The sequence below is a fragment of the Balaenoptera ricei genome, chromosome 5, assembly GCF_028023285.1.
Source record: "Balaenoptera ricei isolate mBalRic1 chromosome 5, mBalRic1.hap2, whole genome shotgun sequence".
Lineage (NCBI taxonomy): Eukaryota > Metazoa > Chordata > Mammalia > Artiodactyla > Balaenopteridae > Balaenoptera > Balaenoptera ricei.
In genome coordinates, this window is record NC_082643.1 from 40353384 (window position 1) to 40381046 (window position 27663).

General features: G+C 42.1%; 1 protein-coding gene across 8 annotated transcripts in view; it reads right to left on the minus strand.

Moving 5' to 3' along the window:
- Positions 1–545: 545 nt before the first annotated feature.
- Positions 546–27663, minus strand: part of AFF1 (ALF transcription elongation factor 1) — a 205323-nt gene continuing 178205 nt past the window's right edge. For all 8 annotated transcript variants that reach the window (XM_059922667.1, XM_059922672.1, XM_059922666.1 and 5 more), the window contains 10 exons: positions 26239–27165; positions 17327–17430; positions 16425–16671; positions 15633–15724; positions 15398–15458; positions 12296–12432; positions 11617–11688; positions 11052–11192; positions 8929–9152; positions 546–5941 (listed from right to left, as the gene is read on the minus strand). In XM_059922667.1, coding sequence (XP_059778650.1) covers positions 5820–5941; positions 8929–9152; positions 11052–11192; positions 11617–11688; positions 12296–12432; positions 15398–15458; positions 15633–15724; positions 16425–16671; positions 17327–17430; positions 26239–27165 — 2127 coding nt within the window. In that variant the 3' untranslated portion in view covers positions 546–5819. The remainder of the gene's footprint in view (positions 5942–8928; positions 9153–11051; positions 11193–11616; positions 11689–12295; positions 12433–15397; positions 15459–15632; positions 15725–16424; positions 16672–17326; positions 17431–26238; positions 27166–27663) is intronic.

Consider the following 27663-nt stretch of genomic DNA (forward strand, 5'->3'; position numbering starts at 1 on the left):
GGTCTTTTCTTTTTTTTTAATTATTTATTTATGGCTGCATTGGGTCTTCGTTGCTGCGTGCCGGCTTTTAGTTGCAGAGAGCGGGGGCTACTCTCCATTGCAGTGCACGGGCTTCTCATTGCAGTGGCTTCTCTCACTGCGGAGCACAGGCTCCAGGCACGTGGGCTTCCATAGTCGTGGCTCACGGGCTCTAGAGCACAGGCTCAGCAGTTGTGCCGCACGGGCTTAGTTGCTCGGTGGCATGTGAGATCTCTCTGGACCAGGGCTCGAACCCGTGTCCCCTGCATTGGCAAGCGGATTCTTAACCACTGCACCACCAGTGCAGTGACTGAGATCTTGAAAATAAAGCGAACAGAAAGATGAGCTACCCTCTGCCTGCCCCTTTCCCACTTCAACAATAAATACATACTGTGAATAAGGGCAAATTATTCCATGTGAGACTCTCCTTGGCTGTACGTGGTAACTACATATAGCAATTTTAGGAATTACTTTATTCAAGCAAAGTGAAAGCATGGATTCAACGCCAATGATTTCTCTAAATTTTTATTAATTTTTTTTTTTTTTTTTACAGCTCCATCCTCTTGTGAAAAGTAAAGAATCTGAAGACGAACAAGTCAATTACATGGTTTTTTTAAACAGCAATTAATCCTTATTACAGAGAACAATAAACAAAAGATCTGTGGCACGGTATCTTTGGAAAGATCTTTTGCAAATTTTTCTTCTAAAAAAAGAAAACTATAATTCTCACAGATCACGTATGTCTCTTTCAAAGGACTGTACAAGGCAGCTAAATTTTATTCACAAAAGCCCCAAGTTTCAGTTCCATTGCTGAAGTAGATAAAACACGTGGAGTCCCCCTTGTCTGTGCTGCACATCTTCCCACTGAGCGCATCACTGCTTCCCTATCCTACCTACAAAACCATTGTGTGGACTAGATAGCTGGCACGTTATTACACAGTAATTAAAGAAAAATTCATATTATTTTAGAGACAGACCAGTGATCTTCATTTATCAACTGGACGATTTATTCTTTTTTAAACAATTTTAATAATACCAAGATTTGACTTTCCTCTAAAGTTATAAGAAAGCAAAAAATATATAATATAATATAATATATAATGGTAATAAATAAAAAAAGGCAACCCTGCTCAGGTATCATCCAAAACATGATCACATTCAGGAGAAGAAAAAAAAAAAAAAAAAACCAACACAAGATTTGGGACACACGTGTATAAACACACACACCAACATGAACAGTGTATACTTGGTATCTGAGGAGGGGATGTGCAGTAATTTTAACAATACATGTTGATGGCCTGAACAAAAGGCGAGTACTGCCTTTTGTTCTTAAACAAAAGTTAATTAACAAAAGTTAATACTGCCTGTATTCAGCATCACTTAAACATCTACTTGTAAGCAAAGCAAGTTATCTTCCTTAGGTCAGCCACTGCCTGGTCTGACCAGTGCAGCTCGGCCAGCCTCGCTGTCAGTGGTCTTATTTCTCTGTCCTTCCAGGTCGATACAGTAATATCTAGGCTCCCAGGGAGCTGTAAGTTTCCTTCCTGCTGTCTTGGATAGAGAAATACAGGCACTTCTCTACCCAGCACGGTACCTGTTGATATCCAACACACCGCGAACAGAATAGAGTGGCTTTCCCCAGGACAACAGGAAATTTACAGCTACCTTAAGAGAAGTGGTAGATGGGTGCTTGTCAACGCCTCGTAAATACGAACTAAAGAGCATGGCCAGTGGTCACAATTCGTTCTCGGATTTTCGGTGACTGACACAACTGGATTGGATATTTGAGGTGTATATGGTAGAAATACCACTTGCAATGTTTGAAGGAAAATCCCCAACACCATGTTTGTTATTCTGCCACTCCGCCTCCCACAAACAAAATGACAAAAGTATAGGAAAAAAATCTGCATCCACAAATTCTAAGTAGGACCAAAAACAAGAGGCAACCACTAGAGCAAGAGAGAAAGGGACCAAGTACCGCTATAATCCTGACACCCCACCACAACCACAATGAGGAAATCTCTACATCTGTGTTTCTAAAAGAAGGCCAAATATTCTAGCAAGATTTAAATACTGCTCATCAGTGGTAAAGAGTGTAGGAGATGAGGTGGCAAAGTTTTTCACAGATTTTGCATAGTGTCTGGGCAAACAAATCCTTAAGAAAAAGTAGAATCTGTGTGGGAGGTAGGGAATCAAGCCTTATTTGATTCATTTACCTAAAGATGCACAAATACACCTCAAACTTCATGAAGCAGAAGAGAAAAAGGTGCAAGACCCACCTAACATCTCAGAAAGCCATGACAAAATGAATACAGCATTATTCCAAAATTAGGTGTGGTCAACAAAGGCACAATAAATATATCCAATTCAGCCAGCCTCTTTGTGTGTGTGTGTGTGTGTGTGTGTGTCTATGTACACACACATTTCCTTTCATATATCAGAGATAAGAGTTTTATTCATTTTGGAGGGCACAATGGTTTGTTTTTGCTTCTAAAAATTACTGAACAGGAATCATAAAAAAAAAATAGTAAGCTCCTGATCCTACTAACGTTAATATTTAAGGTACCAATTAAGGCAAGTTTTCAGCCAGAAAGGGGTAGTTTGTTAGCTTCTAAACATCCTGAAATCGGGAATTAAAGGATATAGAACAAGGGAGATAAGTGTGGTCCAATTTGTCTAGGGGAAATAGCTAAACATTTTGGTCAAAACAGATTATAAAATAAAGGTCCTTTTGTTCAAAAAAAAAAAAAAATCAGATGCTTTTCCCATTCAGTATTGTGATTAAATCATAGCATCAGCTAAGTCATTCTCCTGTTGTAGTTCTGGTCCTGATAATATGCCAGCTGGACCCTCCTGCTCTTCTACCACAGCTGGCATATGGCGGACGTTTTCACATTCTTAACCCAGTGTAATTTGGTAAATTTCAGTGAAGTGTTTTATCATTGTTTATCAGGGCCCTTAGTCTAGCTAAAATCTTAAATTCAGTGATTCACATTTTAATTACCTCCAGGAAGGACAGAAACATTCAACATTTTTTAAAGTAAAACAGTGTTCTTCCATTTCCTAGTAAAGATAGACACACACACACACACATGAAACTGTAGTGCCAAAGGCAAGTTTTTTACACTCCATTTTTACTCAAGATGTTTTATATTTGTCTGTGAAGTGTGTACTATTACGGTTGTTGTAAGAACTTCACATATTCAAAGGCTTGATTTTATAATCTAGTCCTTTCAATTATCTACCTCAGTACAAATTTTGCCTTTGGGAATTTAAGCATGCAGTGGAAAAGTGCAAATGATTTTAAAATCCTTTAGATTTCTATATACAACTGTAACAGCGAAAAGACCTTATGAACATTAAGGATTCATCAGCCACTACCCTTTTACATACTCTACTTTAAAAGTAGCCATTAAGAATTCTTTTAGGTAAAATGCATTTTGCAGTAAGAATCACAAATATTCCATGATCAAAATAGTACAAACTGATCTCTGCAAACTCATTAGTTTTTTAAGGGACAAATAAAATCTTAATATAAAGGTCAGGGAAAAAACACACACACACACACACACACAAAGAATAAGGCCACTGAAAAAGCAATTACCTCTTTTAGAAATGGCTGAGAAACTGACTTGGAAATGTCTTCAGTCAGGGGGACACTGTGGCTCCTGAGAAGACACACGCACTCAGCACGGTGTGCATGGATCAGAACCTGTCCTGAAGAACACACTCTGGTGTCCTGTCTCCTACACAGAAGAGATGGACCCACAATGCCACAAGCAGACAACCTACCAGGCAATTACTGTTCATTTAACAACAGTCTGCTTTTTAAACAAGTAGTTTAAAAAGGACCATGGCTCTGCTTTAGAACATCAGTAAATGAAATCAGTCCATCAAGATCGCACATCAAGTTCTTATGCTCAGGTATTACACTACTGTTGTAATGCTCTCGCTTTAACCTAAACATGAAGTAACAGACCTCTGTCCTAGCTAGTGATAACCAAAGAACAGGCTAGATACTGTAAGACACTGAAGGAACAGCTTCACACAAACAATTCATACTGTGAAAAATAAGCATCACTCCCATCCGCTACACATCCCTTTTATATAGTTACCAATTACCAAGAAAGTTCTTACATTCATCATATGGACCTTAGACCTCTTCATCACAAATAAAGATGGTACTCCCTTCTTCACTAATAAACATGACAATGTCAAACATGCTTGGTAGGAAACAACACGTAGGGGGCGGAATGGGATGAAGGCAGAAAAATAAACCAGTTGTAGCGTTAACACTCACTCCTCAATTGTAAGAGATGTGCAAATTCTACTTCTAAAAGGGATAAAAAGAATTGGCTTCTAAAAACACTGCACTCAAAATAATGCTTCCAATAATAACCCTCAAAGTTTCAATGAAAAAAATCTGTGCTTATGGATATGTGGGAATTCTGTTTGTTTGGGTTTTTTCCCCCCCACTTTAAGTCATTCAAAATAAACTTGGTTTAATGTATAGAATCTGGCAATAACAACTTATGGGTAGGCCACAGTTCCTCCTCTTCAATCTAATCACATCTAGTTGATTGAGAACACTCTGGACTGAAGGCATGTGGTGACTTTTTTTTTTTGAAAGTCTAATAAACCACCCCAAATCTCCACAGCCTCTCAGGGAGTTAATTTCCCCTAGACAATCAAGGGCTCTCAAAGTCTAGTTTTGCTATAAATATAAAGTAATTTGTAGCAGAAAAATATAGCCTCTCTAAGAAGTAGATTTCATTTTTCTTTGTTCGCTGACAAAACTCTGAGTTGGTAGACAACGTGAGTTACCACATAACTGTAGACCACAGATCAGCACCTCAAATTCCAGCTCTACTTAAACAAAAATTAAAAAGCACTTCAACCATCTGGTCATGGATAAATGTTGGTTTCCTTCTTCCCCAAAGTAGAAAATGCAGAGTACAGTCAATGTGACTGCCTTTCTCTGGAGCAGGGGGTGGGAACGGCAGCGCCCAGTCCTCCGTGGTACATGGAGATGGGGATGCGGATGGGGATGGAGACAGCTCCCCTGTGCGCTGTAGCTCCTCTCTCCCCCAGCCCGACGGGGCCGCCTTCCAGCACAGTAACGGAGAAATCAGAGCTGGGTTGAACGTGCAGTATCCAGGCAATGGGGGGGTCGGGGGGTGGGTTGCCTTCAATTTTATAAATTAGGACAATACCTGGTATTATCAAAGCCACTGTTCAATGGCAGAAAGTGGGGTACAGTGGAGTCCTTCACAACTTATGTTTTATAGATGACCATTAGAATTTATTAAACAAATATTTCCCCCAAAACTTAAAAGAAAAAAAAAAAATCACCCACAAAACCCTACACCACAATTCACTGTTTAAAAAAAAAAAATTCCTTCTAGGAATGAACTAATGTGGCTACTGAGATGATGTGAATTTGCTTTCAGAGTTGAAATTGCTCCTCCTCATTTCATTTGCATCCTGCTGGTTAAAAAAAGACGGAAATGTTTCTAGACCATTCATACGCCCACTCAGGCTACATTGCACTTCTGTCCTTTAGGAAGGAAAGGCAAGATCATCTCTGAGGCCAGCCTCCTCATTTCTGCTTCTACAAAAACATCCTGTCCAACCAATGATTCCATAGTTCTTGAGTTTCAGTGAACAAATGTCCTGGCCATCTCATGGTGCTTCTCTTCTCAAGTTTGGTATCCTGATCAGACAAATGTCTGGACTGTTTTGAGGCTTCCAACGTGCAAAAAAGTTCCCAAGGCCTGGAAAAAGTTCAACCTGGGCCTCCATTAAGGTGTTTTGGTTACTTGTTTCAGCCGCTGAAAGCCCTGTCTTGTATAGCGCACCAGGTCCATCAGACTGCTGTCAAGGGCCAGGGCGCACACACCTGTGCCAAGCTGAGCAAAGAATTCTGCAAACAAAGCAAGCCCAACATGTAAACACACGTGCACACACAAAATAAACGTGAAAACATAAAAAGGCAAGGCTCCAGAAACTACATCCCCACAGTATTCTGTACGTCATCTAGCAGAGCAAAAAAAGAAAAAAAACTTCACAATCTACTGTAATGGTTTGCTAACTCTCCACATCCCTCCACTAGTCTAAAAAGGGAGGAACTAAGCTTGTTTCAGAGTTGACTCCATAATGCCTGACACAGTGGCTGACAGTGGAAAATACTCAATTTATACTTTTGGATCAATGGACACATGAATGAAAATAAACAAATAAAAATACTCAACATGTTAAAAAAAAAAAAAAAGCACCATTAGTTTGCTAAGAAAGAAAACAAGGTTTGAAGAGGCTGTGAGGAAAGTAAGTGGCCACAGCCAGCTGGCCGACTTCTTCCCTATAGCCAGGAAAGAGCATGTCAAGGCTTTAATCTGGTATTTACATATAAGCATTTGCTCAGTGGTCACTAGCACTGACACCAAGCAGTTCCTCTAATAGGTGCTTGACCATCTCCTAAACCTTGGATTTCTCCAAGGGTCTTCTTCACAAACAAGACCCAAGAATATTTACTAAGCCATATTTCCTATACTGTTGCTAACCATCTTTCTTAACATATACTGAAAACAAGCAATAAACGCAATATTTTTTTAAGGATTATGAAAGTTGTATTTATTCACGATGCTACACTTATTGCATTCCCTTAGAAAAATAGAGACTATTTATGTACCCAATTTGCACATATAAAACTTTATATAAATTATGTGTTGCACATAAAGGCCTCTGGTACAGCTAAAATCCTGACACTACAATTTGGGTAATCCTGCTTCAGGGTCTCCAGTTTATCAAGTCTGTCCACAGAAAATAAAAACTGAAACTACAGTCAGTCTTGCTGCTCACACTTAGAAATTATTTTAAATATAATAAAATAAAATTTTCAATTACTCTAAAACCCAAAAAAGTAAACTGGAAGGGGATACATTTTGTTACCAATTTCAATTTAACAGTATGACAAATTCACACCTTATTTTGGCTGGGTCTTTTTTTAAAAAAAAAATCACCTTAGTTTTGACATTATCCTTCTAAGTTGTGGCTGCTTCAGAAGGTAATTTGTCAAAAATAGTTACCAAACAATTTTAATAAGTAATAATAATATTCCTTTTACAAAATGGTACAATAACATCTTAAGGCACCAGAAAATACTAAATGTCTTCGGCTATATAACTAAAAGGCCATTCTTCCAAACAGAATAGGGCATATTCACCTCAGAGCGCATAACAGAAATATACCCAGAATTTAATGAGAATTTGTGTTCCTTTTTTTCCCATTCTACCCATATAATAAGCAAGGAGAATGCAATTTACATAATCTTCCCAGATGAGACTCAACAGCACTTCAAAGATACCCAAACTAATGTTATTTGCAATTTTCTTTTTTTTTTAACTTGTTTGCTTCCTTTTAAGCCTTACAAGTGTAGAAATTATAGCTGATAAACAAAAGTCACAAGCCTCACAAATGGAACTATAATATAAAAATAAATCAAATGAAACATTTATTAATAAATGAAGCCTATTTTATTACTTCAAGTGTTAATGATAAAAAAACTTCTGCACAGATGTTGCATTTAAAAAAGTGAAACTACATACTATGTTTCTAGCTTGGTAAACAGATGAACCTGATGTCTTTGAATGACATAACAATTGAGCATTGAACAGTACATCTTATGAAGACCTGTAAATTAGAGAACTACTAGCTTAAAGTTAGTGATTATGAAACAAATGTGTGTTCGTAGTTTCAGCTGCTTTTTTCTTCCTCAGCCATCAGGTGCTCCATCCATTTTACATTTCTGGGTTGAAGAATAAATGCAGTATTTTAGGTTATGCTACTTCCCATCTCAAATGTGTTGTGCCTGGGGACAGCCAATGACTTTCCATCTGCATTTGCTTAGCCCTTTTGCTAGCACTTCAGTTCAGGGTGAAATAACGATACCAAAACTTCTGAAGGGGCAAGGTGCTAAAGCCACTTCTGATTTAATTTTGCTAAGATCTAGTCACAGAAATCTATCTCCATGCCACAGAGCTCAAGAAAGAACTGTGACAGCATGGAGAAAATGTGAGAAGAGTAAACAGCTGCACACTTCCTTTTCTTCAAAACACTGAACAGATGGTGGGAATGTGAGTTGGTGCAGCCACTATGGAAAACAGTATGGAGGTTCCTCAGAAAGCTAAAAATAGAACTACCATATGATCCAGCAATCCCACTCCTGGGGACATATCTGGACAAAACTTTAACTCAAAAAGATACATGCACCCCTATGTTCACAGCAGCACTATTCACAATAGCCACGACATGGAAACAACCTAAATGTCCACTGACAGGTGAATGGATAAAGATGTGATACATATATATAATGGAATACTATTCAGCCATGAAAAAGAATGAAATAATGCCATTTGCAGCAACATGGATGGACTTAGAAATTATCATACTAAGTGAAGTAAGGTCAGACAGAGAAAGACAAGCACTGTATGATATCACTTATATGTGGAATCTAAAATGTGGAACAAATGAACCTATCTACAAAACCAAAACAGACTTGTGGTTGCCAAGGGGTAGGGGAGGTGGGAGAGGGATGGACTGGGAGTTTGGGGTTAGTAGATGCAAACTATTACATATAGAATGGATACACAACAGGGTCCTACTGTACAGCACAGGGAACTATATTCAATATCCTGTGATAAACCATCATGGAAAAGAATATGAAAAAGAATGTATTTATGTGTGTAACTGAATCACTTTGCTGTACAGCAGAAATTAACACAACATTGTAAATCAACTATATTTTAATTTTAAAAAAGAAAAAAAAAAAGGCCAAAACACTGAACAGAAAATACAATGTTATTCCCCTCCCAATCCCCATGGCCCAGTAATAAACACGACAGAACCATTTACCTTTATTCTTCCTGGTAAGGACCTCAGCCTGTTCCCAAAGATCAAAGGCAGTAAGGACATGGGAAGTAATGGTGACATAGGAAGATGTCATGTTCTGGATGGTGACTGGGGTGCTGATGGTGGCGGGCACGCCCCCGCTCCCCACACCGCCAGCGCCTGACTGGGATCCTATGGAGCTGGCTGGAGATGGCATTGGAGAGAGGGGGGATGGTGTGCCTGTGCTTCTGGAAGGTGGAAGAAAAGAGAACTGGTTAATCACCTGAACTTCCAGATCACAGATCTCCTGTTTCTGGAACTGCAGTCCAAGTCACAAGGCTTCAGTGTGTACTTGCCAAAATGACAAGCACTTCTAAAATCACTTCTACAAGGTCAGAGAGGCACCCTTCACCTTCAGTATCCTGGAAATTTATTTCATAAAACACAGTGGGATGGGGCCCTCCAAATGGAAAAAGTAACTGGAGAGACGTAAGGTGTTCTTCACTGGACATAGAATCAGGTAGGCAAATCTGTATTCCAAGTGTATCTCCCAGGCCCTTTACACATTTTACTCCCTTGCCTGGAATCCCTTCTCTCCCCAACCCCTATTCCAACTTCTCCTAGGAAGACAGTACTTCCCCTGAGAAGATGGTCCTCATCTCCGATATATTCATTCTCTCATCCACTCAATAAACATCACTGAGCTCCTACTCTGCAGGTAGCACTCCTCCAGACACTGGGGATACATCACAGCTTCCTTTCTGTCACCACTTGAACTTGTCTCTTTGCATTTATCATACCTCATTATACTTTTCTGTCTATTCCTTTTCCTGCCTCACAAGCACCTCGAAGGCAGGAACCATCTCTTCCTAATCTCTGCACTTCTAGCCCTTAGCACAGGAGGTGCTCTGGATAAACACCTGCTGAGCCCATCACTGACTGAACAGAGGGCAGCCCACGAGGAGACTGGGCATCAGGGGGACTCACACCGTGCTCTGTGTTCTCCTAGTGACTGCCCACCTGCACCTGCACGCTCACAAGTGCCTTGATGCGGATCAAACGAGAAACACATGTGAAGTCACTCAGACGTTAAGAAGTGATGGATATGAAATGGAAAGATGGGCCAGCAGCAGTGGCCTCGTCACATAGTTACATCTGCCCTTGGGCTTCATGAACTCTAATGGATCCTAAGCGTCCCCAGCAGAAAGTTCACTTTGAAGAACTAGAGCAGAAGCTCCCCGAGGGCGGCAATTCCTGTCTGCTTTGTTTACTGCTGCTTCCCTGAGCCTAAAACAAGGTTTGGTACAAGGAAGGTGGCTAGCCAGATGGTGAAGGAGTGATCTAAAATCACGTGACTGACAACCTGTTAACTTAGAATAATATCTTAGAGGTAGGAGTCATGAAAATTTTCAGAGGTAAAGAAGTTGCTTCTCAATCAGGACTTTCTTTTTTTAAGAGAGGCCATATGGGAATCTCTTCTTTTGAATGTGCTGGAAATGGGGCAATCTTCTAGGTGATGTTCTTAAAATAGCAAAACTCGTCAGAACTGGGAGCTTTTCAAGGAATACGACCAAATTAAAAAAAAAAAAAAAAATACTAGGCAAGTACCAAAGGGAAGAAAAGTCTATCTTCATCTTAAAAACACCCGCACAAGGACTCTGTTTTTCGACAGCTTACGGAACAGATGAGCAATTTCAGTTCACAAAATGGGGGGGAAATTTTAGCTAGAGATAGCTGTTTTCATTCTTAATATCACTGTTACAGACCCTGGAGAAGGTAGGAGGGAATTGGTTTTGGAAAGTTCTTGTTTACTGAAACGCTAAGACAACGTGCTGCATAGAAGGAGAAAGGACCTTGGCTCTGGTTCTGCTGGCTCTGCCTGTTTTGCATCGTTGGGCATATCTAAATATCCTCAAAGCTCTAAAATCTGGACCCTAGATTCTATGTAGTTATCTTTTTATGTTGCCCAACCAGCAAACACCTTGATTTCTAACTATTCCTCAAAAAGGTATAAATGTGCTAATGATTTCAGTTGAACAAGCAAATAAGCACATGGATGTAAACAATTTTTAAAACAAAGTCACAGCAAGAGGTAAAGAAAGAACGAACTTAATTTTGGAAGTTACTTAAATTAGACTGATCATTACCTTGCGATGCATGGAGAAGGTGCCTGGGCAACTTTGGAAGAAGTCTTGAAGAAGTGTTCATTAAGAGTACGGGAATACTTTATTGCTATATCTTTTTTACAACGAAACATAGCCATGTTCAAAATGGACTGGCAACGCATGCTGTGAACATAAACATAAGTTGAAGTGAAGCATTAGCTCCGATTCATGAGTATCACTACTACAGAGAGCAAGCCACCTAACCTTTTCCCTAATGTTCACCCTAATGAACATACTGGGTTTTCCTCATCGACGCGAGAAAGAATATCGAGAATCTCACTGCACTGTTCACACTAGCGTCAGAAGTAAATACTGGTGAAACAACACAAATATACAAGGATATAACTTAAGTCACAAGACCAAAGTCATCAGTAAAATGGCAGTAGATGCCATTTCAATAATAATTAACCATCAGTGGGATTAACCCCTTGACCACACATCCTACCCTTTCTGGTAGTGATTTGCTTTTCATGATCATTTTCACTTTAAGAAAACAGATATGCAAAAGCAAATGTAATACTATTTAGACAAAGAAAAAAATACACACCATAAAACAGCAAATATTTTCTCCTGTGTTTGTGTTGTGGCATCCGAGAAGGATTTTAATGACATTATGAATCTATAGGAAAATACAAATGTACATCAGGTTAAAAAAAGGCAGTCAGAAAATCCCAGACACAAAGATATCTTATTATGTTTGTTTTGGTTTTATATTGATTTTTCCTGAAGATGTGAAGACATGACAGCAACACAGAAGAAAAATGAGGCTTTAGAGCAACAATTCAGGCCATTCAGAAAATCAGGCGAGGACATGCCTTTTCTCTGACCTGTCCACCTGCTTGAAACCAAGTAGACTTGTATCCTTACTGAGTCCCCTCCTGAAATGCAGGTAATAAACAAAGACGAGAGCTTCAGCTGAGATGAGAGGGCATCTGATAAGAGAGTAAAACTGGAAAAACCAACCCTCCCCCTGAAGGGTTTGGCATTTCACCGTGCACTTGGCAAAATGATGCAGCCCAACCCAGTTGTTCTGCTCTAGCACTTCGTCTGGAATACATTTTTAGTTCATGACCAAAAAAAAAAAAAAAAAAAGTTTCTGGATCACTAACTTTTTTAAAGACTCCCCTTTGTTAAGCTGTCTTCAGACCAAAGTTCAAATGGATTAAAGCAATAAAGGTAAGGACAGAGAAGTACTTAAAAGGAAGGCAAAATGAGTCTGCACTTACTTGATGAGGTCTAGGGTTTCTGCATAGATGGAGCAAGCCGACTTGGACGCTGGGCTTTCCAATTCCATAGCAATGCCACACTCAATAAAGGACAAGGCAGCTTCCAGGTACTTAAAAGCCTTCCCAACCTTGTCCGTCTGTGGGCGAAGAACAGGGTCACTGTTAAGCCTAACACGGACTTTTACTTAGTTTCTCACACACATTCTTTACAGAAACTTCCCTCCACTGTCTTAATTTAACTATGGCTAGAGAGAAGTGTGAGAACAAACAAACTCAACATAATAACCAAAGCCCGTCAGCTCTGACCTACTGAGAATTTTCTTTTACTAAAAATTCAGTAGGAAAGAGACAACAATCTTGTAATAAGACTCTACTCTCAAAACCTTATTAAAGTACATATTCAAACTAAGGCACTCAGTACATGGTCCCCTTGTTACTAGTGTGCAATTACCCATCATATGATTTTCCTGGCAAATAGGTTATTCCACACAACTAGAATAATGCAGACACAGTTTCTTTGTTCGTGTTGAAGTTTATCTTATAATAAGTAAAAAATGTTATGGTTTACAAGCATCTTAGATTTCATGTTGAACAATAATCTTTTTATGTATTAATTTAGAGCCCAAAAGGTCATCTCCTCTGGGAGTCTGGGTTAAGGGCACAAGGCTATCCCCTGGGCCAACAGGGATAAAATTTCAGAGTCCCTTAACAGGAATGTGGAAATATGAATGCAATCAGATATTGGTGGTCATCTAACCCCAAATACATATTTTGTCACTTACGCTCTTCTCACTTGGTGGAATTCAGCCAACTCGACTGAGACTGTGCCGAGTCTCACTACATATGAGACGTCATATGCAGCACACATTGTAAGAGCAACTGATCAACATGACATTTGCAAGGTTGTAGTTTCTGCTAATGTCTCTACTTTGATATGTTCAAAAAGAATGAATGAAAACCATAAAGGTGCAAGTGGAGTGTAAGGAGATGGTGACACATCAGCAAAGAAAGAAGGTTTGGCAAATAAAGATGGCTACTAGTTTTAATTTTTAAAAATAACTCGAGGGACTTCCCTGGCAGTCCAGTGTTTAAGACTCCGTGCTCCCAATGCAGGGGGCATGGGTTTGATCCCTGGTCGGGGAACTAAGATCCCATACGCCATGCGACATGGCCAAAACAAAAAAAAAAACTTGCTTTAAAAATATTTTTTCTAGAGAACCCAGGCTCAGAAAATTAGTGACAGAAAGAATAAAAATCAAATCAGCATGTCCCAAATAATCAACAGTATAGGGCCTTATTGGTTTGCTTCACTGGTGCAAATTTAACTCTTCAAGTTTACTTATTCAATACCATCTCCTTCATGGGATTTCCAAAATTTATATTGGCCTTAGGGTAGAAACAAAAGAAACTATATTAAAGCAATTTGCCAGTATCCACTTCCTTAAGTATTTTGTAAAGTTAATAATGAAAATATTCCTGTGATAACTCTATGTATCTCCTGAGACAGGGTTAAACTAGTAGAGTTCTAATTTCCTTAACAGTAAGTAAAGTAAGAAAAGAGGTGAAATACACTACTCTATATTCAGTTGTGCACTTCACTATCTGGAACGCAAGATGGTCATCTTTGAGACATTGTGCAAGTAAAGGAGAATATTGTGAAGAGGCTGGCCATTCAGGTTTCTGTCCAAACTGGCATATTTTGAGAGTGGAATGAGCTAACATTACTTATTAAAATGGGATGCAATAGCCATAGGAAGGTAGAAAGAAGATGTACATATGCATAGATTAAAAGCAACACAAAAACAAAGTTCCCTGGAGTATTAATCTTGTTTGAATAATGAAGGAATCTAGTGCCCAGTGTCAAGATAAGTTTTTGATAACTGGCTGACAAAGTACTGAATATTTACTCTTTCTCAAAAATCAAAAGATTCATACAGTTCTAGCAATAGCCTTGGAGAACTGAAAGGAAGAGGTTAGAAAGATACCGCTGTTTGGTGCTATCTGAGGCATCTTAATCTGACTCAGGTCATGCTGGTACAGGGTCACTTGAGAGACAGTGTCTAATTTGTCTTTGACTCTCCTACAGCATCCAGCATGGTAAGGACTCAATCAACATTTTACTCCAATGAATGGGGACCTGATAAAAGGGTCTTGGCCCAGCCCTTCCCAGCCTGACAACAGATGCCAGGCTACAGACTGGGGTTGAAGAACACTGGGCTAGGGTTTTGAGGCCACCATGGACTGATCTGATTCAATCCCCGTGAACCTCCAGAGTTTGTGGTTAGGTTTGCCTGTGGCAGAATCAAGGCAACCGATGCTGTTCTCTTGTGGTACAAAGTTCAACATACGGTATCTGCAGGGGTTTAGGTGTGGGGAATACACCAAGCAAATAAAGGCCCCAGAGTCTTAGATGCTTAAATATGACAAAGGGCAAGCATTATATAACTATACTGCAGCACAGAAATAAAAGCATTATTTATGTATGCAATTAACAAAACTACCACCTTCCAGAAAGTCCAACAGCCACCAGGCAAAGAGTTCGTTTCTTTAAGGCATGTTTACCAACAGTGCAATCATCACCTTCACCTTAAAATTTCACCTGATGGTATAGGTCCACTGTTCACTGTCAGCCTCTAACAGTGAACAGGGCGTTAAGATAATTTTGGAATGCAAACAGGCTACCTCACTTTTTGAAATGTTTTGGGGTGACCACAAATTGACCAGCTTTCAATAAGCCAGAGTTGTTTTTCACATCCAAAGAATTGATTCAGTGGGACAAGGAAGCCCTCAGGTATATTAAATAAAACACTACCAGGTAGATCAACTTTCATTCATTTAGATATAAAACGTGCAACTAGTACTTTGTCTATCTGCCCATGATCAGATGGAATCAGCGAAGTCAAAACAGTGTCGCTTCCCTAGGAACCCCTCAGCCCTCGCTCATTCCGACCCTGCCGACCCTGCTGACACTGCGGCCAATGTCAGGCCCCCGCAGCCCTTCCCCCCCATCCCGCCCCCAAGCCACAGTCAGTGATTTGGAACGAGACGGCAAGTGTTTGATCAGAAAACATTCCACCAAAGGGAGAAAGAGCCAAGACTGACCACTAATTCTGCTTTGTCCTTCAACCTTTTGGCCTCCTTCATGTGAAAATCTGCTTGTTGTCTGAAAGAGAAGAAAAGACCAGGGGTGGGTCACAGGAACCTAAAAGTACTGGACTGGGGCAAGAAGACTTAAGACGACTGGAGGGGGGGACAAGGATGGGAGGAGAGGCAGGGCAAAGAGGAGGCAGGAGGAGGGGGAGGGAGAAGAGAGAAGCAGCAACATCCAGAGTCTTACTTGTCCAACTTCATGTGAGGCTTCCCTGGCTTGGAGTTACCATTTGGCAAAGAAGGCACTGGAAAACGATTTGCAGTATCTCCAGAAGATCCCTTAAAAAAGATCATCATACCGATCACCCTGTAACATTTAAGACCATTGGCCTAACTGTACCGTCTCTCTAAATTAGCCCAAAATAGTTCAAAAGCAAGGAACTCAAAACGCTGCACACTCTAGCTTGGTCAAGCACCTTCTCAGCTAGATTCAACTGAAACTGTAGATTTGCATTGTATCGGGGACACAGAAAAGCCATAAGACAAGAATGCCCAAGAGAACAGATTATCAACAAAGCCAAATTTAACATTTTCTCTTAAGCAATACATACACACACACACTCACCTACCCCAGGTTAACAGGAAGGAAGGAATCTGTATTCGAGAAAGTGGATACTTTTTTCCCCATTATCACTAATAATGAAAGTATTTGAGATCAAACATCCAAACCAAGAAACAGGGTAATCATGTTTTACTGCAAAACATCTGATAGAAAATTAACACAAAAATCTATTCTTATTTTTCACCTCTGAACCACTTTAAGAAGAATAAACTGCCACCTACATTTTCAGGTAACATGAACTATCTTTTACTCTCCCTCTGAAAAGTAGAGCTTTAAGCACAAATAACTCATTACTGCTTTATTAAAAGTGATGAATAGCTCTGAAATATCATCATAGAAAACTTATCTTATTTGGGCATTTAAAGTAAAGACACACCAACATATTCCCTTTTATACATTACTGCCTCCCCTCCTTACTTTGTGTTCTGTAGAGCTTCCAGATCCCTTCCCCTCTACTTTTCTGTGCTTGGAAACAGAAGACTCTCTGTGGTTGCCCTTGGTACTACTGGCACTTTTGGGAGGGTCCTGGCCACTGGGGTCTGCTTCCTGCCTTGACCTCTTTTGTGCAGGCTTGGCTGGCTTCTGGGAGGATGAGGACGAGGATGACACAAGCGAAGGGGGAAGCATTTCCTTCTTTGAGGGCTCAGAGGAGGGCCTGGGAGTTCTGGAATGAAACATCATGCAAAACTAAGTTAAGGCAAGACATGAACCGTATATCTTAGCTGTTGAGTTATAAGGACAAAATGGCTGTTGACACAAAAGATAAAGATATCACAGAGCCATGAAATCCATTTTTGTAGAAAGGCCAAATTTCAGAGCCCTTTTTTTGATGCCTTTGAAAACTATAGTCCTACCTGTGAGTAGTAAACGAAGTTGTATAATTTGTCACTAAGCTTGCGGAGTCTGCCAATGGTCTTACCTTTACCCGAGCAAGTCACTCTGCAGTAGCTGCTGCCCAACCTGCCCCCTGTCTCTGACAAGCAGGCAGGCCCAGCTGCCACCTCCTCTCTGCCCCCTTCACATCTGACCCTTTCTCTCTCTCTCTTTCAAATCTCTGTTGGTTCCTACGCAGTGACACGACTCACTTGTTTTTGCCAAGTCTTTTTGTGCTTTTGATAAATCTAAGTTTGCTGCCAAATGAACCGTTAATTCCTCTAAGGTCCTCATGGAGGAAAACAAACAGAACTTAGCATATCGTCAAAATGAGCCCGACAAGTTCACTATTCTCTCGTTCTACTGCAGAAGAAAAACGTTTTGCCGTGTTGCCAACCAGGAAGATTCGATCACCTTCGCAGCCTGTTCCCAATCTCTATACTCACTTTGATTTAGAAGATTCTTTGTGGGAGGATGAGGGTGATGACTGCGATTTGACTTCCTTCTCCAGCCTGATTTTCTTGCTATCGTGGTCTCTTTCTGCTTCACCCTGTTATTGCAGTATAACAGCAAATTATTACAAACATAACTGTACAGACAAAATAGAAAAAAATATGCAGCAAGGTCAATGAGAGCAATCAGACTTTTGGAAACTTCTAAACACACACAGAAACCTTATAAGTATCTACACTGTGTGTTTGGGGGGGGGGGGGTGGTGGTGAGGGCAGCAGACCATCTAGATTTGATGTGATTTGTACTGAGACGGATTTGTACATGAGGAAGGACTAAGGAAAGAGCCAGGTTTTTCTCTACCCAGGAAGAAAACAGTTGCGTTTTCTCATGACAACATGTATTATCAAATTTACAGAAAGTCCAAAACGCAGGCTCCTTCCCCCTGGTCTGTGCTCACGTAATGGCCCTTTGGGAAGGAAGCTTTCTAGCAAGGACAGTGAAGCCATGGGTGGGAGTCCTTCAATCGACTCAGGTGCTTTAGAATTAAACTCCTCAACTGTCAGCTCACCGGGAGAGAAATCTGGGACACCACCAGCCAATCTAGGACAATCCCTAAAAAACCCGAAATCCTCTCTGAGAGCCTTAAAGGGAAAAACAACATTCTTCAAATGATCTCACTGTGGGAGGCGCCGGTTTTCACCACAGTCTCTCCCTCATTCTCTGAATTTCTCCAAGAAAAATGAATAAATTAAGATGTGTAGGCTCAAGCTCTGCCCAGGCGCTAATCAGCGGCCCGGCCCTGCTCAAAAGGAGGGAAATAGCAAAGACATGCCCTTCCCTCCCCCGGCATTCTGCAAGCAAGCATGCCTGGGTGTGCGCCTCCATCCAGCCTTTCATAAATTCTGCGGAAAACATCTATCTCTTGTTTCAAAATGGACCATTCGAGATGGCTTATAAGGATACTTGGCTTTCATCTCTCGGTGTCTGCACAGGTGAGAACATTAAGAAGAAGGGAAAATATGGGTGGAGAAAAGAAATCCAAGGGAAGGCTGGTACTATGGTACCACTGGAAGCCGATTCTGCTCTGGCCCGCACACTCCATCCCAGAGCTGCACAGCACTTGGACATGGCTAGTCCACAGCGACAAGTGAAGTCAGGGACTTTGTCCAAAAAAGGAGAATGTAATCATTTTTCTACTGATGAAATGCTGAAGTGGTAATTTTAGACACATTGGATTAAATTACTTTTCACTGGTTTTTTTTCCTTTTTATATTCTTAACGTGGCTACTTAGAAAATTTTAAGTTATGTATGTGAGTCACATTATATTTCTACTGGACAGAACTGTTTTACACACTTTTCTAGAGGTGATCTGCAAAATGGACCTTGAACTTCCAATGAGCTGATGCAAAGAAAGAATTATTGAATGTACAGGTTAGGTAAGATAAAAACAAATCAGTTGCTCAGAAATATAACCATTCATTACAGAAGACCGGGGAAAAAGGGTCTTGAGGGACTTAATAAGGAGAGAACACGTGATGTGAATAAGCACATCCCACAGGCACGGCTGAAACAGTAAATTTCACGTGGCTGTTTCTCACGTGGCAGGCAGTGCAGGCCAACAGCACGAGCCTGGAGCACAGTTCAGGACAGATGAAAGGTCCTGGCACCGGCCACGAGAGGCCTGTTGCAGCTCTGCCCAGCATGTAACTCACCTTCCATTCAACAATTCATAATGAACTCAATGTTGGCAGAGAAGAAAGAATAAACCAGACGTGACTGGTTAAAATAGAACCCTACTAGTAAGGGGTATCCCCTCATCACTACACCCACTGTGGCCAAGAGGCTCTGCTACCAATGGCCCCAGTGAATTCTCTTGAGTCTTAGATTAAAGGCCACACAGCTGGCCCAGCAAGTATTACAAGAGGGTGGGAAATTTATCTTTGGGAAGAGTCACAGAATTTGCTAAAATACCCAGGCAGATAATTAACTTGCACACGAAGTAGTTAGTAATACATATTTTTTTAAATGGAAGGCATTTCCAAGCAGTTAACAACATGTGGGATAAGTCCCCAAGACAAAGCTAAGCATAAACGGTCCACAAGGTTACTTTCTAAAGAAAACACCAAACTCCAGAGGTGGAATGAGGGTTAATTTTTGTTTGTATATCTTCATGCTGCTTAGGACATGCTAGTTATAACTAGAAACCAAAGTGTCAGGCCTTATAAACCACACATGAAAATAAGATTCATAGTGAGTCAATCCTCACAAACTGGTTTTAACTCTGGCTTGTGCCTATCGGTGACTCAAGAGAACAGCCCAAAAACAAGAATCACCAAAGACTAACTTCAATGTTAGCTTTAACAACTATGTTGGCACTTACTGGAATAATACACTTTATGTTGACATGTAGCAACTTAGAAGCTGGTAATATTCTGTCAGCTGGTAATGTAAGCCGTTAAACCAATTAAGCAAAATCCCCTTCTGTCGACTGTGCTTGCTTTGACCCGAATTCTCGCCTGTGGGCCGGGGTCAGTATTTTTGTAGTTGGAACCCTCTTGTCTTCTGTAGGAAGAGTCCCGGGGGCATCCCCAGAGCAGGCACTCTGTGAGCATTTGCCAGCTGGCCCAGGAGCAGACCTGCCCTACAACCCTAAGTGGATGGATTTAGCAAGGCGCCATTAGAGAGGGAGTCATCGGATCCTGGGTGGCAGGAAACGCAGACTTGAATTCCAAGACTGGAAAACAGAAGGCAAGGAGTTCTTGAGCTGTTTCTGGGCCAAGAAGCCATTTGAAAGTGAGGTGAGAGTGACGTACTCTCTTCAGAAGGAAAAAGGAGTCTCCTTTGCTCACTGGCTTATCCACAGATCAACTCCCATTTCAGGGACCCCTGCCTAAGGTCTGGGTCTTGGACACTCCCTTCTTCCAGAAGGACAATGTGTCCACGGTGCCCGCATCTCCAACAGGAGGAGCCTGCTGGCCGATGACTATTCCCGACTGACTTGTTTACTTTTCCTAACCTGTTGGGTCAGGCAGCCTCAGATCACCTGCCAAACGCTGCCCCACCTACAGAGTGGAGCAAAAGGGCAAGGATGAACACCGTAAACGGAAGATGTGGGGCTGTGCTGGGCCGAGCCGGTTTCTGAAGACGAGGCCTCCAGGGCAGCCTGCTGCCTGCCCCAGCACCTGACTCACCAACTAGGTGCCGCGGATAACAGGGGGCAGTGAAGGCGGCTTTTTTAGAACTAACACTCATTTGGGGCCATAGTTTCTAACAGGCAGAAAGATAGCCTACTCAGAGCTTAGCCACGATGGGGAGAGATGACGGGCATCTGGAAGGGAAACCAAAGTGTGGCGGGCACTAGGGTGGCAGGAGTGGGGACAATGGAGGGGTTGAGCCAGGGATGATACTGTAACAGCCCGTCGGTACACTGATCTGGAAGTACGACCTCAGGCCTTGCTTCAAGAATGCCACCAACGGCCCCCAACCTGCACCCACCCCCTAACAGGCACTTGCACACACACCCCGCTCCTCCCGCCCCACCCCACTAAAAGCAAAAAAGGTGTGAAAGAGGGACTTCCCTGGTGGTCGAGTGGTAAAGAATCTGCTTTCCAATGCAGGGGATACGGGTTCAATCCCTGGTCAGGGAACAAAGATTCCACATGCTGCAGGGCAACTAAGCCCGCACGCCACAACTACTGAGCTCATGCGCCTCAACGAGAGAAACTTCGTGCCGCAAACAACAGAGCCCATGCGCCCTGGAGCTTGCGCACCACAACTAGAGAAGAGAAAACCCGCACGCCACAACTAGAGAGAAGCCCGCACACCACAACGACAGATCCTGCACTCCTCAATGAAGATCCCGTGTGCCACAACTAAGACCCAATGCAGCCAAAAATAAATAGAATAAATAAATACATAAATAATAAATATTAAAAAAAAAAAAAAAGATGTGAAAGAGAGCAAAGGAGCCAAGATCCACTAGACTGGGAGGGGTCAGCATACTGAGCTCCAGACCTGCTTTTGCTAAGCAGTCAAGTGATGTGAAGACCTTTCTGGATCCCATCTATAAAAGGTAGCAGCTGAACAAGAGGCACGTGCGGTCTCAGCACTCCAATTCTAAATTCTATCCTCCTCTCCCACAGGGAAGCAAATACGCTTGGTAGCACATGGAGCATAGCAAAAGTGGAGAAGCAGCCTTTGGGGAAGTTCAGGTACTTTTCTGGGATTTGCCTCTGCAGGAGGTTCAATAAGACGACGCCACAGCAGGTAAGTCCAAGCTGACCCCATGAATGAGGCAGGTTATATTCACTGGGGAAAGTACCACAGAAAAGCAAAGGGAATCCACTCTTTTCCTTCTTTTTGGTGAGGGAATACACAGGCATGAGACTGGCCCTAAAACAGTTCTTCCTATGATGCTTTTAGGGTAACTAACAGGCATGAAGAAATTAGATGTAAGTGGCTTTAGGAAATTATAGGGATGACTTTTCAAACCCTTGATTTTGAAGGATAATAACTGGGAATGTTGATCTGGAGAAACAACCCAAGAGAAGACAGTCAGATCTTGGGAAGGTCTGAACTAACCATCAAGCAATAAAAATGCACATTTTCCCACCAGATCCCATAACTTCCCTCCCCGCTCCTCAAAACACACATAAACGATGGCCCTGAAATGTTTTTCCAAAAGTGTCCAAGCTTCTTGGTCCATAAAGCAGTTATTTAGAAAAAGGGAAAGACCTGAATGAACGTAACCTCCCAGTTCTGTTATTTGTCTAAACGACTGTTGAGACAGTCTAGCATTTTATTTGAAAGACATCTATAAGGTGACTGAATGAAATGAGGTTATCTTATGAAAGCACCGAGAGCAATGCTTAGCTCTATGCATGTTTGGTGTGCTTTTAGAATCCTCTCATTTGCACTGCCCTGATTGTATATTATCTTGTGCTTCTCAACTTCAACTTTTCTTCCAAGTCTGGAAAACATAAAGCTTAAAAATTATGTAAAAGAAAATATAAGTTCTATTTTAAATTCTAAACTGTAATCAGGTTGAAGAAATTCTGTAGTTCATGTAAGGAGCACCATGTGAGTTAATGTCTATTTACCCTCACAATTTTCTCATGAATTGTCCCCAACCCACTCCTTTAAAGTAGAAGAAAAAAAAGATAAAAAGGAAAAAAAAAATATATAGGTACATTTCTATAGGTGCCACATTTGATGGCTTCATCACAGCTATTAACCACCATAAACTCTTTTTTTTTTTTTCAGGCTTACAAAATATGTTTTTTAATATATAAGGGGAGACTTGGGGGGGAATATTTAATCTTCATAATGCAATCCTTTTTTTTTTAACATCTTTATTGGAGTATAATTGCTTTACAATGGTGTGTTAGTTTCTGCTTTATAACAGAGTGAATCAGCTATACATATACACACATCCCCATATCTCCTCCCTCTTGCGTCTCCCTCCCACCCTCCCTATCCCGCCCCCCTAGGTGGTCACAAAGCACCGAGCTGAGAGCTGATCTCCCTGTGCGATGCAGCTGCTTCCCACTAGCTATCTATTTTACATTGGGTAGTGTATATATGTCCATGCCACTCTCTCACTTTGTCCCAGCTTACCCTTCCCCCTCCCCGTGTCCTCAAGTCCATTCTCTCTTTATGATCATTTTCTCACACTTTTGAGTCTAAAATGGCTTTAAGGGTTTGTTAACCCTCTGAAAATATTTGTTAAACTTTGTGCCAAGAGAGGGATGAACCTTTAAATAAATCCCACTAATGCAAAGGAGCAGGTACATTATTCAACAGCTCTCACTATATTCTCGTGGAGTTTTTTCTAGTGTTCACACTTAATATGAAGAAAATGAACAAGTCTTCACTATCCAAATTTGGGGGAAAGCACCTAAGCTTAAAAAGAGACCTGGGCTGCCCACAGAGCTGCCCCACTCGTCCAAGGGTGGTGGCCAAAGGTACCCTGAGCAAGTGGAGTCAGGGTCCTGACAGGAAAGGGGGAGCCTGCCCCTCGCAGAGAGAACCTGAGGTTATGATGTTCAGTATTAATACCACCACCTGGAGTCCAGCAGGAAGCAAAACCAATGACACACAGTTCTCTGATCATGAAATAGCTATATTGTTGGCTGATGTTTATATTTATCTGAAAGCTCCTAAGAAATGTTTCTAACTAGTGACATACTTCAGGCCAGGAATTCCTGGTTGTCTAGATCCATGATGTCTAAATGCACCACACTGGAGAGATTTCTTGGTCCAAAACACTAGCTTTATACAGTCCTGGCCTGGTAATAAGGTTCTGCTCCAGAGCCTTAGGCATTAGGATCACCTGAGGAGTTAGAAAATAACAGTGGGAGTGTGGGGCTGGGGGGTGGCACACATCCTGCCACCAGTACTGAGGGTTCCCCAGGGGACTGGAATGTGCAGCCAGGGTTTGGAACCACTGGTTCAGTCCCTGATCCTGTCAGTCCCACAGCAGGGAGGCAGGCCGTTCCCAGAGCCAGATCTCTCAGCTGCTCGCCAGAGCTTTAAGGCAAGCATGGACTTGCCTAAGATGAGGCAGTCATTATTTCTCCATCCTTTGAACAGAAAGATAAATGAGCTGCCCTAGGAGAGCTCAGCCAAGGGCTGGAAATGGCTCTCAGAGGGCACAGTTCATCTACTCAACAGGGACAGCTGAATTTCCCTTTCTGGAGCTGCAAGCAGAGCTTCTAGATTTGCACTGGAGGATGGACTGGTCTGACAACTGTCTGGGGAGCCTCCAATTTCCAACATTTACCCTTGGTTAGTAAGCGCTTTAGAAGCTAATACTTCTCCCCACTCCAGCTGATGCAGAAGGTCAGCAGTGGAGACTAGATAGTATTAGGGTAGCTGGGGGACAGGTGGTAAAAGACTTCCCAGGAGGAGGTAAAAGAGTGTATTTTTGCTATTGATTCTATGTACAAAATAGGTAACTAATGAGAACCTACTGTATAGCTCAGGAAACTCTACTCAGTGCTCTGTGGTGACCTAAATGGGAAGGAAATCCAAAAAAGAGGGGATATTTGTATACATAGAGCTGATTCACTTTGCTGTACAGTAGAAATTAACACAACACTGTAAAGCAACTAAACTCCAATAAAAATTAATTTAAAAAAAGATGATGTGATATATACATATGTACAAAATAAAATAAAACATACATCATGAAAAAAAAGTGTATTTTTGAAGATTTCTCGGGTATAGTAGATGCAGGCACCTTTTCCTAGCCTGGCCCATCACAATTTTCTCCATAAAGTTTTACACCTCTTACATGCACACATCGTTTTAAAAGTTACCGAGGACTTCCCTGGTGGCGCAGTGGTTAAGAATCCGCCTGCCAATGCAGGAGACACGGTTCAATCCCTGGTCCGGGAAGATCCCACATGCCGCGGAGCAACTAAGCCCGTGCACCACAACTACTGAGCCTGTGCTCTAGAGCCTGCGAGCCACAACTACTGAAGCCTGCGTGCTTAGAGCCTGTGCTCCGCAACAAAGAGAAGCCACTGCAATGAGAAGCCCGCACACCGCAACGAAGAGTAGACCCCGCTCGCCGCAACTAGAGAAAACCCACGCGCAGCAATGAAGACCCAATGCAGCCAAAAATAAATTAAATTAAAAAAAAAAAAAAAACACTAAACTAAAAGTTATCAGGAACGAGAATACACCCTCTTCTAGCTGAAACATCACTGTCAATTGGCACTTGATCCCACCCCACTGGACTTGCCCGCTGCAATTATGGTGGCAATACACACGCTCACGTCTCATTCGACAAGGTGCTCGAGAAACTGTCGCCCTTTACTATTTGGTAAAGTCACAATATATTTTTAACCTAGTGGAGTAATCAGTCAAATCAGACATGAGAGCAGTCTTCATGATCTTTTTGTCCTTGTTATCCTTAGCTCAACTTCCACAACTGAGTAAGAGATTTTTATGCATTTATAAGAGTGTTAAAGTTTATATTCCTTCTCAGCAGGAAAGAGTTGCCCCTTCTTGTGCCTTTCACTCTGAATCCTGGGTAGGTTGGCTTGGGAATGCCACTGGGGGGAAAACTCATTAATCTTTCACCATCAAGAAGCAGCAAAAAAAATATATCAAGAGCTCAATAATTCAGAATAAAGATTGAAAGGAGATTGTTCAAAATAGTGTATATGTCCAAGTAACAAGGGTCTTAAATAATGCAGGGATTATTATTATTATTTTACTATGTTCATTCCTTAAGTGAAGCTTCCAAATACTATGATAAATGACAGATTTCAATACTTCACAATGCATCATAACAGCCTATATTACCCAAAATGATGCCCTAACCATCTCTATAATAGCTCTAAAACTTTTTTTTCATAATGCTCTGCTCATTAGTAAAAGTCATTAACGGGAGTCACAAATTCTAAATCTGGTGGTTTCAAATTAATGAGGTGCTAGGTGGCCATGAGTTAAAACATGGATATAATATCAGTATCAAAATGATCAAACTACAGGAGTAACATTTAGTATATAGCACTCTTGTCAGTAATTCAGAATTAACATTTCAGTTCATGTAAGGTTTTAATTTCCAGGGCAAAACCTAATGAGCCAGGTGGTAAATACCAATATTATCACAATAGATAAAAACATACCCTTAATGCTATATTATTCTAAAGCAAGATATCCTTTTCAATGACTGCCTCATCTTTTTTTCAAACTAGCAAGACTTAAAGCAATCTGGCATTTATCAACACTTATCTGCAGTGAAAGACTGACTCTGGTATAGTCGCAAAGGCAACATGGAATCCAAAGATTTCCAGCCTCTTCTAAGATGATTCAGGGTTAAAATCAAGGGCCAAAGACAGCCCCAAGTCCGCAGCAGGGACTGCTGTAGGGAAAGGTCAGCCCCCCACTCACCTTTCTCTTTTTGGCCAACTTGCTTGAGTTTTCTGAGCTTCTCTTCTCAGAATCTGGCTTCTTCCCTGCCGATGGCTGTTTGTCTTCCGGTTTCTTGGGGCGGCTGCCCTTCCCAGGAGGCTGGGGTATCCGAGAGAGGAGGTCCAGGGTGATCTTCACCATCAAGCTTTGTGGGAGCGGAGTGTCCCTGAGCGGGGAGAGCAGCTTGGTGTCTCTCAAAGGCACCAGGGGTTTGTCCTTGCGGCGGTCCTCCTGGACGACCACTGCCAGTCGGCAGCCACTAGTCCTGGCGCCGCCGCTGCGGGCAGGGCCCTGGCTCTGGGTCAGGGGGACGAGGGCAAAGTGCTCGGGGCTCCTGTCCTCCGCCGCGTCCTTCGGAGGTGCCTTCGGGGGGGCCGGGGGGCCGCTCCTGTGCTTCTTCCGTTCGCTGGGGGTGGGCGCCACTGGCTTGGGCTCACGGCTCTCTGCGGCACGGGGCCGCCCTTTCGTCTTCACCTTGGGCTTGTCTTTGGAAGGCTGGTCTTTGGAGGCCTGGGGAGGAAGGCCGGGCTCGCTCTCCACCAGCAGACTGGCGCGCGCATCTGCATGCCCCGGGGCGGAGGCCTTGACGGGCTTCTTGGGTTGTTTGGATCCCACGGTTTGCCTCTGTGGGGGCTCCTGTTGGGCAGGGGACTTCTGACAGCTTCTCTTGCCCGCATGGGGGCCTTCGGAAGGCACCCGGGGGGCTTTGCTGGAGCTTTTGGGGGGAGGCTCTTTGGACTCCGAGCGCTCGTGACCTCCGGTGGCGCCGTCGCCACCCTTGCCCTTACTGTCCGGGTGCCGGGCCGGGGGCTCGGCGCTGCCCGGGGCCTCGGCGGGCGGCGCGGGCTGGCTGACTTTGGTCAGCCAGTTGTCCAGCTGCCATTTGTTTGTTGTCGGAGGTTCTGGCTACAAACAAGGAAAAAGAAGATAGGGTTAACTGACCAATAACGATACTCTTCTGCGTTAGTCACCCAATCCTACAGGACTGGCCTGGAGATGCAATCACTACAAATCTAAGAATTCAGGTTCTTTTGACCCCCCTCTAATTATAGGTCAAATTCTGTAACAATTAACTCTTAAAACAATCTTCCAATTTTTTCATGCTACAGGAATTTTGCTGTGGCGGACACTAATAATAGACCATTACATACTGACCAATGTAGACCACTGGCGACTGCAGAGAAATCTGTGTAATAAATATTTTGTTCCACTGGTAATTACCATATAATTTAAGCAGAATTTTCACATTTTGGCTTGTGAACTATTCTGTCAGAAAATGATAGGGAAAAATGAAGGCTAAAAAGAATCTTTTTATCAAGGATTTTCAGAAGAAGGTCAATGAATAAGTCTTAGTGATTATGGATGGGTTTCATGCTTTATCCCTTTTTTTGATGTACTTGTCAA